General features: G+C 36.7%; 1 protein-coding gene across 1 annotated transcript in view; it reads right to left on the reverse strand.

Annotated features, from left to right (window-relative positions):
- Positions 1 to 13,649, reverse strand: part of NYAP2 (neuronal tyrosine-phosphorylated phosphoinositide-3-kinase adaptor 2) — a 282,724-nt gene that overhangs the window by 152,458 nt on the left and 116,617 nt on the right. The window contains 6 exon segments of the mRNA XM_049768157.1: positions 7,306 to 7,339; positions 7,341 to 7,418; positions 7,421 to 7,468; positions 7,470 to 7,526; positions 7,529 to 7,563; positions 7,566 to 7,621. Coding sequence (XP_049624114.1) covers positions 7,306 to 7,339; positions 7,341 to 7,418; positions 7,421 to 7,468; positions 7,470 to 7,526; positions 7,529 to 7,563; positions 7,566 to 7,621 — 308 coding nt within the window.

Below are 13,649 nucleotides of genomic sequence, written 5' to 3' on the forward strand. Positions count from 1 at the left end.
CCAAGAATATGGCAATATATATGGCCACATTCTTATATATATATTATATAATATTAATATATATATATATATATATATATATATATACACATATATATTCTCTATCCTTCAGATGAAAACTGTAAGAGGACATTACTGAAAATCCCAAACTAAGAAAGAACTCAAGATTTTTGTTTTCAACTTCCTTTCTTTTATTAGTCAAGTATCAACAGGTTAGAAAGAACATTGTCAAGAGAAGCATTATGTGACAACCCCCCCCCCAAATGGCTTAAACCAGAAAAATCACAGTCTTCAAGAGCAGAATTTTTCAGAATTTCTCCACTGTGGGCTCCCTTCTGATCTCATCTCCTTCAGTGGGTCCCTGTCCTACTGGTTGGTTCCCTAATCTCATGCCTTGGAATAGGTTCATATAATTTTAATCAATATTATTTATTTATTTATTTTGGGGGGTGCCACACTCTCTGCTGCTCAGGTGTTACTCCTGACTCTGTACTCAAAAACTACTCCTGGCTGGTTCAGGGGAACATATGGGAAGCTTGGGAACAAACCTGAACTCAGCCGTGTGGCAAAGTAAACACACCCTGCCTGTTTGTTGTGCTATCACTTTAGCCCCATTTATTCTATTTTTACCCAAGCGACCTCTTAAATATTCTAATAGCAACATAGAAAGTCAAATAGCCTTGGTTGGTGAAAAATACTGTCTATATAACTCATTCAAAATGTCACCAAAATAGCCACTTTTGATCCGGTGAAAGATAGAACCATGGGGGTCAGAGCAACAGAACAGTGGTAGGGGGCATTTTCCTGGCATCCCATATGGTCCCCAGAGCCTGCCAGGAGCAATTTCTGAGCACAGGAGCCAGAAGTAATCAGCCAGCCAGCCAAACAAACAAACAAAAAATAATGAACTCATTTCTAAGGGGGATATGGCCACTATCTGGAGAGCTAAAACTAATTCTGAAGTATTACACAGATACTTAGGAAGCTTATTAAGGACATAATTGTCCAAGGTTTTATAATCCCATTTGTTTCAAAGTTCTGGGCCAGGTAGCTTTGGAAAGTCATCTGGTCCTGCTTAAAACTAGTAAAAATTAAAAAAAATAAATAAATAAAAAAACCAAAGTGGACCAAGATTATTGAAAATGTGCTTAATGCCAGATTCTAAGCTATTATATGTTTGGCTCATTTTCTCCTTATGATGTGTTGTAAAAAGACCTAATCTTGAGGGGACAGAGTGATGGCACAGTGGAAAAGTATTTGTCCTTGCATGCAACTGACCCGGAATGGAGCCCGGGTTTGATCCCTGATATCCCATAGGGGTACTCTGAGCCTACCAGAAGTGATTTCTGAGCGCAGAGGCTAGGCATAACCCTTGAGCAACACCAGATGTGCCCAAAATATTTTTAAAAAGGTCATAATCTTAGTGTTTTTTGGTAAATATCTTATACATATTTAAAAACATGGATTAGTTTATAAAAGAAAAAACAAAAACAAAATCAATGTTTTTATTCATGTATGGTAAACCCTTATGGGTGATAGTTTAAATTGTGACCTACTCATTTTTATTTGGAAATCAAGACAGAAAGCACATTCAATTTCCTTTTTATTTGTTTCTTCTCAAAAGCTCACAGGTTGCTTTGGAAGCCCTCAATTGCTTTAAAATAAAGATTTGGGCATTTTTGAATTGTCAACACCAAATAACGCAACAGTAGCAACTATATTTTGCACAGAAAATACATTACTCAAAGGTGCTAAACTGTTTTTCCCAAAGTTAAATAACTAATTATAGGGGGAGAAAAATCACAGGGCTAACCATGCCAAATTTTCTGCTTTATAGAAATGGTTCCATTAAATCAGTCCTTGCTTCTAGTTATGAATTGAAGAAAGCCATCTGAGTTGGGAAAGTTGGGAGAGTTCCTTTCATTGTTTCTCAGAAATAATCCTGAAAGAGTTGAGTGTAATTTAAGAGGGAGATATAAATACATACATACATATATACATATATACACACATGTATACTACTGATAAGGGTCCTAAACAAATAAAAATACAATGTCTTTATTTTTCAAGAACACTTAAGGGTAGAGGTACCTGAGATTTATTTGAAAAATGTTTTTTTCATTATACTATATTTTTATCAAAATATTACTAAAAAATAATTGTCCCAGAGAAGTACTTCTACATCTGCCCAGATTACAGTGTCATTTTTTTAAGTCTAGAAGGTAGATCTTCTCCATGTAAATTATTAAATTTTTTAATACATGTGGTGCAACAAATCAAAATTGCATGCTATCCAGGACCACTGATGGCTGTATATTTAAAACAGTTAATCTACGTACATAGCAGATTTTGGTGGGTGGTTGGCATTCCCAAATGATTCTCAGGAGGCCTACAGAACCCTCCAGGCAATTCACCCATAGATGCATTGTTTTTCTGCCCTGGGAAATGACAAGTGACAAAAGTCTCCAGGATCACACCTTGCAGTGATGCAGAACCTCTAGAATACAACTAGCTTATTCCAGGGACCATGTGTACCCAGGATCGAACTAGGGTCAGCTTTTAGCAAGGCATGGAATACTAACTCTCCATGCCAGTAGTTTCTTTTTGACTGGCTCTCTGTTCTGTTAGGAATGCAAGACACTATTTACAAGTCTCTCTCCTTGTCTGTGCTCCCAGTACAGTTTGTATCTTTGCATTGTCTTTTAAGATGATGACCTTGAGGTACAGGGTATGTTTCTTTCTGAGAACCAGGAAAGGCTAATAGAGGTTCATTAGCTCCTAAAGTTGTGTTTGGAAGGCATCAACAATTCTCTTAAATCTTTTTATTTCCCTCACTTTTTCCTTGAACTAAGGCAGGTACCACATGGAGGCAATTAAGAACTGCAATTAGAATACTTATCACACAGCCAGTGATTCTTCTCTGATGCACAATTGGCTAGACTATTATTGTAGAAAATCAAAAACACAAGTAGAAAATAGTTTATTTTTAATGAGACAAAATTATAACTCTCTAAAAATTAAATTTTTACTTTAAATGATATGCGATATTTTTTTGGTGTGGGTGTTCCTCATTATGAATATTTTTTTCCTATCCTGAAAAAGAAAGATTCTGCTAAAAGTCTCATTTAATACTTAATACTTTTATCCTTAGGAAAATCATAATCCCCTTTTTAAGTAGAAGTAAGTTACATGGAAATCATTCTAATGCCACTGAATAATATTTTTTATTTTGCTGACATTTAATGAATAAAGAAAAGATAAACTAAGATTTTGTCATATATATTTGCTATAAATTTTAAAGATAAAAAGTGATAAAACACACTCATTAAATTTCAGTTTACTGATATTATATAGGATTGGCAATACAAAATATTTTAAATATCTATATTTGGCATATGCGAGGCAAACAAACACCTTTCCTGTGCTACTATGGCTCAAGCTCTTTGAAGGGATTTTTTCCCAAGTTATTTTTAAAATCGTTTCAATCCTTGACACTTTAAAACTCAACTGAAATTTATTAACATTCTACATTTTTATTTCTTATCAACAAACAAAATTAAAATTAATGAGCCAAAATACAACCCAAACAAAACTGAGAGAAAAGCATATAAAACAAATAATGATTCAAACATTAGCATCTAGACACAGAACATGATTTTTTAAACTCTTAGCAGATGAAAACATTGTGTAGGAAGGGAATGCTTACATATTATTATGAATTTTCAAACCATTTATTTTCCTTTGTTTTTTGTAATGGCTGAGAGTTACCTAAATTTCTCACATGCTATTGGTGTGGTACTCACTAGAACTTGCACAATTATGTTGCACAACCTATGTGACACCAGGAAACAGAAACAGGGCCTTTGGGGTTACAGTGACATTTGGAGCAGTGTTAGGGGTCAAACTCATGAGCTCATGTCTATACAAGCATATCCTCTCCCACTAAAACTTAAATTTCAAACCAATTAAAATATACCTAGTATAATTTTTCTTCCTTTTCTCTTTCTGTTGCTCTTGCAATTTCCAAGATATCTGGGGATCAGAGATTAGAAATTGCTATTATTTATGCTTAGATTTCCTTTTTGAAGAGGGGGTAGGAGTTTGGGCAAATTGTTTAAGATTTGGGACATTGGTGGCGGGGAATGTTGCACTGGTGAAGAGGGGTGTTCTTTATATGACTGAAACCTTATCACAATCATTTATGTAATCAAGATATTCAAATAAAGAGAAAAAAAATAAAAAAGAACCTCATAACACCAAGTTTTTGTCTATGTCCTTGCTGTATATTTTACTATATTCTTTAAATCCACTTGGAAAAATAGAGAATATACTTACTGTGTTCTGTCTGCTTATTTAATCATTTGGAATCAGCAATATGAATTTTTATTACAGGAGAAAGCATAGCATGGTTTATATCACCCTCAGCAGAAAAATAAAGAAATAAGAAGCAGAACTTCCATGTGACTCAGAGATCTCACATCTTGGGCCTCTTTCTCAACATCACTAAACACTAATTTAAAAAGGTGTGTGCACCAGCTCATTGACAGTAGTGCAAACACCATGTTAGAAAAGAAAAAGAGTGAAAGTGAGAAAGAGAGAGAGATAGAAGAATGTCTGTCCAAGAAACAGTTAGGGGATGGCAGTGGGAGAGAAATGGAGGACATTGGTAGCAGGAAAGTTGTACTGTAAGGGTGGTAGACATTCTGTAACTTAAACCCAACTATGAATATTTCTGTAACCACAGTGCTTATATAAAGAAATTATTATTAAAAAAAAAGAAAATGTATGTGCATAGTTATGTTCATTGATCAATAGCCTGAATACAAAAGTAATTCCAAAATCCAAATCCAAATGAATGGATAAAGACAAAGACATTGTGGTATATCGTATACAATGGAATACTATCCAGGTAATAAGAAAACCTTGTAGTTTTGTGTAACTGTATATGTAACTGAGGGATATCATGTTTTAGTGTAACAATATGGTAACACATATTAGATATATCTCCCATTAGTGGTATATAGAGTATTAGAACAAGGAAATAGGAATACACAATATATGAACAATGGCAAAACATTGGCCACTGATTTCAAAAAGTTTACCAAAAGAGGGCTGGAAAGATAACATCGAGGTAAGGAATTTTGCCTTTCATGCAGAAGGTCATTGGTTTTGAATCCCGGCATCCCAAATGGTCCCCTGTGCCTGCCAGGGGCAATTTCTGAGCATAAAGCCAGGAGTAACCCCTAAGCGCTGCAGGTGTGTTCCAAAAAACAAAAACAAAAAAAATAAAAGTTTACCAAAAGGTGGGGGAAGAGCAAGGGTGATGAAAGGCAAGCTAGAATGACATCAGGATAGTGATGGATGATTGTACTAATTTTGATGGTGGTGAAGGGTACAGTAAAAGTTAGCATTATTCTTACCATATGTTATAGCTACAATAGATAAGTATATAAACGATCTACAAAAGATATCTCTTTGTGGGTATTAATAATTAATAAGTAAAATAAAACACCAGTTTAATTCTTTTAAAAGTATCTAATGTGTCACATGTTGAAACTGATACCTTCAATTATGGAAATAGAAGGATCAAAATTTCAAATCTACGAAAAAGTGTCAACAAATAACCAGAAACATATACATGTTTATCACAGAATTTCTGTACAAACAAAAGAAAACTGGAACACGTCAAGCAAGTACCAATCAAAGAAATAAATAAATTGCTATGATGAGAACCCTTGCCTTAAAATCTTAAGGAGCTTCTTAAATGAATGCCATGGAATGCAGTTACAAGAAAAGTGAAAATATGAAGAAAAGCAAAATGTATTATGATATAAATTCTATAGCATTCCTACACATACATATTAATTACAGATATACTGGACAAGACAACACAGAAATATTTTTTCAATTATAAGTGAGATGTTCCCTGGAAAATGGATGAATTAGCTTCATCTCCATGCATTTGTTACCATCGAGTAGTAACTGAAGATTCTCACTTTCAACTCAATGGTGTTTGGCTTCTAGATATAGCAGGAAGAAGAAACAAGGGGAATAGAAATAATGGAACATGCTTCAGCTACATAAACTAGGGCTTGGGATTATATTTAAAAGCCAGACCAGAAGATGATTGGCTCATAGTGGACTGGGGAATTTTTGTGACAAATAAGGCCCTTCTAATTAAGGAAGAAGAAAAAAACATTTGGCTTCATTACTTGCTATGTGTCTTTGTACAACTTGATTCATCAGGACTCATAGAAACCAGTGTTGGACACAGGGAAAGACAGTGAGGCCTGGAGAACCTGCTCTCAGGTTGGCTATTGGTAATACTGTAAAGGAAGCATTTTCTGCAATCAGTACATAGAAATCTGAGGGTACATTCATAGTGAAGCAGAGATGAGTCTTGCATTCAGTAAGAAAGTCTTGTGGCTACAAAGAAAAAAACAAGACCTTATTGTTCATCTCAAGACTAAAGAGTTGGGAAGATCTGACCTCCACTTATCTTCAGTGGGTCTACATGAAGACTTCAAAAGCTGTATATTTTCATAGAGGGCAATATAAGTCAGATGGGAATTAGACTGATGTAGAGATTAAACATAAAAAAAATACATATGCATATATGCATATGTTACTGACAGCACAAAATTTTGCCTAACTCTATAGTTTAAAAAAATACAGTAATGCTTACAAAAATTATTCTGAATAAAGAATGACAGGATTTCTTTGTTTTTTCTGCAGTAAAAAAAAAAAAAAACAAAAACCCTAACAATCACATCAGGCCTTTACAACAATTAGACAAGTGATATAAATAAAAAACTAAAATCCAGATAAACAGTTAAGCCAAACAATGTCTTAAAAGAGGGAATCTCAGAGGGGATTAGAAAAGGCATAGAACAGGGGGCTGGAGAGAGAGTACTGCAGCACAAACACAGGGTGTTTTGCCTTGCACGCAGCTGACCCAGGATAGACTGTGGTTCATATCCCTAGGCATCCCATAATGGCCCTGGAGACTGCCAGGAGCGATTTCTGAGCACAGAGCCAGGAGTAACCCCTGAGCGCCTCCCTCAGTGTGACCACCCCGGCGCCCCCCCCCCCAAAAAAAAGAAAAGGCATAGAACACCTTCCCTTTCCTAAAATTCAAATTAAATGCTTCAAGGGGTATCATTTGAAGGACTACCCTCCTTCTGTGACTTTTTCCTTCCATTTTACGAGTATTTTCTGGGAGATAAGCAGACCCAGGGCCTGTGCTGCCTTGGACTGAAGAGAGAAAGATCTTGGGGTACAGGGAATGGATATGAGGACCATTACCTTCTGCCTCTTCCAGGGCCTTCCCGCTGCTTTGTGGCCATCGTGCTGGTGCTGTTGACCGTCTCTGAAGACGTACTCAGCTTGGTGCTGGGGTCCCGCTTAGGTTTGGGGGGGTGGGCTGTCTCCGGGAGCCACAGCTGCTCTCTTCCTCCGTGCCCCCGACTGGAGTGCAAGGACTGGGACCTCACGGAAAATCCACTGGAGCAGGCATGGGGAAGTCGAGCTCCTGAGGCGCTGGCATCGTCATGAAGCCCATGCGAAGTGCTTGCCCGAGTAGCACCACGGGTCCTGGCCTCGACCCACGTCCCCACCTATGCTGTAGAGAAAGCAGAATGAGAGCCATCAAGGTAAGTGAGCCTGAAGAGATGGTTGTAGGCAGGAGCATGTGCACAAGAGTGAGTTCTTCTCTGAAAAGAGAGCAGGGAGAAAACATGCATCCACCTATTGTCATTTGAACAAATTGGAGGTTTGGATGGGTTGTGGGAGTATGGTCATACCCTCTAATATTCAGGGCCTATTCTTGATTCTATTCTGCCCATGATTACCAAACAACTTTCCCCCATTCTGTCTTTCCAGCCTCTATTTTTACATTCCATTTTGAAAATCATTGGACTGAACTATGAAATCCCAATGCTGATTTCTAGGTATCCTGGTACTCAGATGCTAGCCAAATAGTATTTTTCAAGAAGGAAAAAAGCCACATAGCACATTTCAAATTCAATGGCTTTCTTTGGTTTTCAATATATCTTGATGTGCTTAAAAAAGTAAACAGGTATCACATTTGACTGACTGATTTCAAGAATAGAGGTGAATAGAGGACTCTGGGTGCCATTTCTCCCCTCATCTAAATGTCCACTCTACTACCTGGTGAGTGTATTGTAGTAGCAAGGGAACCAGCAAATGGTAATCTTGGCACCAGATACAAAGGAAGGAGATAGGGAGAAGAAGGAGAGAAAATGGAGTTGAAAGGGAGAAAGCAGTGGCACAAAATCAAGGAAGACGGAAGGTAGAAAGGAAGAGAGGGGTGAGAAGGAAGGAAGAAGGGAGAGAGGGGAGGAAGGAAGAGAGGAATGAATAAAGAAGGATGGGAGGGGAGTAAGTGATTAAAGAAGGAAGGGAAAAGAAAGTTACTCTTGAAATTTAGTTCGACCTATGAAGAAAGAAAGAAGGAAGGAACAAAGGAAGGAGACGATGGAAGGAAGGAAGGAAGGAAGGAAGGAAGGAAGGAAGGGAAGGAAGGAAGGAAGGAAGGAAGGGAAGGAAGGAAGGAAGGAAGGAAGGAAGCGAAGGAAGGAAGGAAGGAAGGAAGGAAGGAAAGAGGAAAGAAGGAAGGGAAGGAAGGAAGGAGAAAGAAGGAAGGAAGGAAGGAAAGAAGGAAAGAAGGAAGAAAGGGAAAGAAGGAAGAAAGGAAAGAAGAAGGAAGGAAGGATAACAGAGCAAGAGAAAATTAAAGGGACATTGAGTGAAGATTTTTTCCTTCCATGAAGAATTTCATGAGTTTTGCTTTTAGGGCTTTCTTCACAACATAAATCAAGGGCTGGAAAAATAATATAGCAGGTAGGGCACCTGCTTGCATGTGGCTGGCCTGCTTTGATCCCAGCACCGCATATGTTCCCTCAAAATTGCAGCAGTTTCCTGAGTACTGAGCCAGGAACCCTGAGCATTGCCATGTTTGGCCCCCAAATAAACAAAACAAGACAAATATCAGAAACTTACTGCATGGGGAGCAGTGGTGTAAGCAGTAAGGCATCTGCCTTGCCTGCTCTAGCCTAGGAAAGACAGCAGTTAGATCCCTTGTCATCCCATATGGCCCCTCAAGCCAGGAGTGATTTCTGAGTGCATAGCCAGAAGTAACCCCTGAGCATCACCGGGTGTGGCCCAAAAACCAAAATAATAAAAATAAATAAATAAATAAATAAATAAATAAATAAATAAATAATAAATAAATAGAAAGGAAGAAACTTTTGGCTTGCTCTTCAAGTCGATGCTCTTCCTGGAACACATATCTTGCTTTCTTGTCTCTGTTTCTTTGTTTATTTCCACACTGGAGAAGCCTAAGTTCTCTTTCAAGTACATACTTCATCCTCTTATTGCCCTCGCATTTTTCTAAATAAGATTCAATAAAACCTATTGCAATAGAACCAAATCAAAGGAACATAAATCTAGAAATAAACTGGAATTTTATTCAACAAGAGTATTTTGTAATAAATTGTTAGGAATTTAAGTCAGAACCCGTGGGGTTGGGGGTGTGAGAATGATGTGATTGATATGGTAATATTCATCTTTAATGTGCTATGGCTGTGGCCTGGATCATTCTTATAGAAAATGACTCAGTTAATTTAATTTAACTATCTTCAATTATTTTGCATAGCTGTGTCTATATTTCTCTTATTGGGCCAGTGAACACAAGTCATTTCAAGTATTTATTTATATTGTCATCTCATGCCCAGTATTCTAATCACTGAGTGTGATTTTATGCATTTGATATCAGCAGCAATTGAGTTACTGGAAAAATTGGCTTCAGCAAGTTATCTCTTATCTTTAATTTTAGGAGGTCCTGCACATTTTATCAGTCTCCTATTTTATTTCCGAATTAATTGTTTGGAGCACCCTATATCCCTCTAATGGAACCTATTTCTGTGACTGAAATAAAATAATATGAGCAGCTACATTCTCTCAGAGGAGATAAGACTACAGAGAAGAAAACTCTGGAAATTTCTTTTTGGAACAGAATTTGACTGACTTCCTTAAACATGTATGAATGGTATGTATGAATGAATGTATGAATATTACAAATTTGGGGAGCTTGCTGTGTTTGTCCTTCAGGATATACATTTATTTGTTTTATTTTAACCTAAATTTTAGCTGGTTCTGGTTTCCAGAACATGTAGGAATTCAGTTTAAGTTCTGTAATTGTTTCTCTTGTAACTTTCATATAGTAATGGTATTTGTGCTATGTAACATTTTAGTAAGACAAATAACGGGACATACCAACAACCAACCCACCACTAGAAAAACAAAAACAACAGTCTCTCCTGCAGAAATAAACAGTCCTGCTCCTCTACCTACCAAGTTCAAAAAGAAAACCATGGCCACTGATGCTTCCCAGGTAGCCCAATCCAGGCTGATACCATCATAACATTCTCAGAAAGGGTGTGTGTAGGAGGGGGAATGTTGGGGTGGGAACAAATTCCCTATGTGCATAAATTGCAACAGCCAAGAACTATACCCTACTCTCTATGATAAAACGCTCCAGTTCCACACTTACGCTTATCAAAATTCCAAGACACCAAATTTGTTTCAAATCTACAAATCCTGGATCTCACAGCCATGAGACAACTCAATATATTGTAGTTGTGTCAGCCCAGTAGTATCATGGGAAATCTGATAGGAAAGTTACACAGAAATCTAACAAGTTCAGTGAGCCTAGACAGTCACAAAGACCTCTCAACTAGCACCAATCACAGTCACATAAACCCTTAGATAATGTCTTTAATAACACCATGCAAGTTATTCTTGAATGTACTTTAAGAAACTGACTTTATAAAATATCAGGTTTCCTGAAGTTCATATTGAAGATATCCACTGCAACATGTGTATTGGCTAAGAATCTATCTAAGTATAGTCAAAGAAATGTCATTTTTAACTATCTAGATAATTCTGACATAATATATCTAGAAACTACTAAGATTTAAGAACAATAGTTAGAACTGTTAACAAGTTACAGAAACATTCAGGAAGACAAAAATATCACAAACTAGAAAAATGTCCAGGGAGAATTTTGCTAGTAATCAGACAAAATAGCTAAAATGAAACAAAGTGTACCATCTATTAAATAATATGAAGTGATCTTGCTGTCATAAATACTAGATTATTAGTAATATATACACAAAGTTTTGGTTTCTTATTTTGATTGGTTTATGCAATAGTTAGACTTTGAATCATATATCCTTTTAATTCTAGGACCTAACTTCTCCTGGACATCTTCTCATAAAGAAAGAGAAGAGAAATCACCTTATGAACTGAATACTATCTTTTCAAGTCTCTGCTAAGGTTCTCTCGCTAAAACCAGTGTCATTTCTAAACTTGATGTCAGTGGTACTTTGTGGTAGGAATAGAATCTCCTCCAACGTGACAGCACACAAATAGCCAGAATAATAGAGATGCATAATTCTTTTACAAGTAGTGCATAGAGCTGTCACCAAAACCTCTAAAAGAAATTATAGTATCTGAAAATCAGAAGCAACTTGTGGCAGCCACGAAGGATGTGACCTAGTCTGCACTAGAGGTAAAAACTCTCTGATGACAGAAATTAGTAAATCGCCACTGGTTAGAGTCAATAAATCGTGCTACACCATTTTTGTCAAGGTCACTCTGTCCCTGTGTAGAAACAAACAAATCCTGAAAATGATAACTTATGGTTATTTCTGTGCATTGTGAGAGCCAGTTACGGGTCAATTATGTCTAAGTTTTCCTGTTGGATTAATTGAGACATTTTCATATATCACCTCTGGTCAGAGCTTATTTTCTTGTGAGTCAGTTTTCTAGCCATCTTTCCTACAACAGATTTCTTGTTGCATTGAAGTCTAGACTTAACCTTTCACTTTTCTGCTCTCTTTCCTAATTTTTCTCAACAAATATATCATACTTCTCTTCCATCTATCTGGAATTCTGCAATGATGTTATTGGCAGGCAATCATACAAACTATGATATCTGTAAAACCAAAAGAAAAGAGGAAAAGATCCAAAGCCACGATACCTCAAACCATAAAAATTTCCCAATAAAAATAAAACACACATATGCTTTAGAATAAGGATTCAAATAATGGTTGGGAAGGAAGAAACCAACTCCACCAGAGGAAACACTTGGCTTGAAGAAAAAATGTACGTGGGCTGAAGAAAGCAGTCTTTTTGGCAATAAAACTCTCACACTCAAGATAGATTAAGCCTGGACACATTCAAGTTATAAAAATAAAAATCAGTTTTGTAATCCAGAATTTCAACAAGTGTACTTTTTTTCTCATACAATAAAGGCAGTCTTGCAAGATCTACTTCTCTTTTGGTTAGTTTCTTTTTCTATTATTTTTTTTAATTGTAAGACACACAAAAAGCAATTGCTTAACTCAGGTGAGTATTCTTGTCCACAGGGGCTAGATAAAATATGTGTAATCTTTTTCCCAAAAACTTGTTAGTTAATCAACAGTTTTAGTCATTTGTATTTAGGATCATTGTGTTTGTAGGAAGTCTATGTTTCACAGTTTGTGCAACATTAACTACAGATTCCCCAGATCCCCAGACCACTTCCTGTCTTGTTATAAGAATTCTAGCAAATAGACTTATTGGGTTTCTCTAAAATGAGATTTATGAAACAAAGCTCAGAGTATGATATATAATGTACAGTCAATTATTTGAACTATCGAAATTCTTTTTTTTGTTTTGTTTTTGTTTTTCAGGCCACACCCGTATTGATGCTCAGGGTTACTCCTCACTAAACGCTCAGAAATCGCCCCTGGCTTGGGGGGGATGATTGGACGCCGGGGGGATCGAACTACGGTTTCTTCCTGGCTAGCACTTGCAAGGGCAGACATCTTACCTCTAGCGCCACCTTGCCGGGCCCCCTTGAACTTCGAAATTCTTAATTTCAAGTTATGTCCTTATGAATTATGTCTATGGCACTATCATGCGAGTATAAGGCTGTGCCTGCAAAGAGTGGTTGTGTTCAGTAACCTCAAAAAGCTATCCGTGATGTCAAAACAAAATCCTTCCTTCAACCCAAAGTGTCAAGATTATATGGGCAAAATGATTTTTTTTGTGTTATTAACCTCCCGTTCAATATATACACTTATTTTTTCAAAGTAAATACTTTTCCATTTATCAAAGCTATTTTAGGTGCCAAATGAGACTTATCATTGCTGCCACATAGAGAATATCAATTGTTTTCCTGTCTCTTTGAAATCCATCAGCTTCAGTGTTTTGTTATTGCCTGAGAACTGTTTCCCTTGAAGGACAGTAACACAATCCTTGAGAAGGGTGAGCTAACAAGGTAGAGATGTCAATTGTGAAAAGTGACAGGGGGTTATATTCTGTGTATAATTTTGAGGCAAACATATCAATATCTCATAGTGGCCATCTTCTTTAAGGTCCATTGAGAAGAAAAATAGAGTCCCAATTCATCCAGAGATACTTGCAAGTTTTTCTTAGAATTTAGCAGGGATATTGACAGGTTACTCAAGAAAATGCTTAGATATTTTCCTGGCATAAGGGGCAAGTTATGAAAACTAGGCTCAGAAAATCTATCATGGAAACTGTTTTAAATTGCTACTATACCTGAAATGTTATCTCCT

This window comes from Suncus etruscus, chromosome 2, assembly GCF_024139225.1.
Source record: "Suncus etruscus isolate mSunEtr1 chromosome 2, mSunEtr1.pri.cur, whole genome shotgun sequence".
In the NCBI taxonomy this organism is placed as follows: Eukaryota; Metazoa; Chordata; class Mammalia; order Eulipotyphla; family Soricidae; genus Suncus; species Suncus etruscus.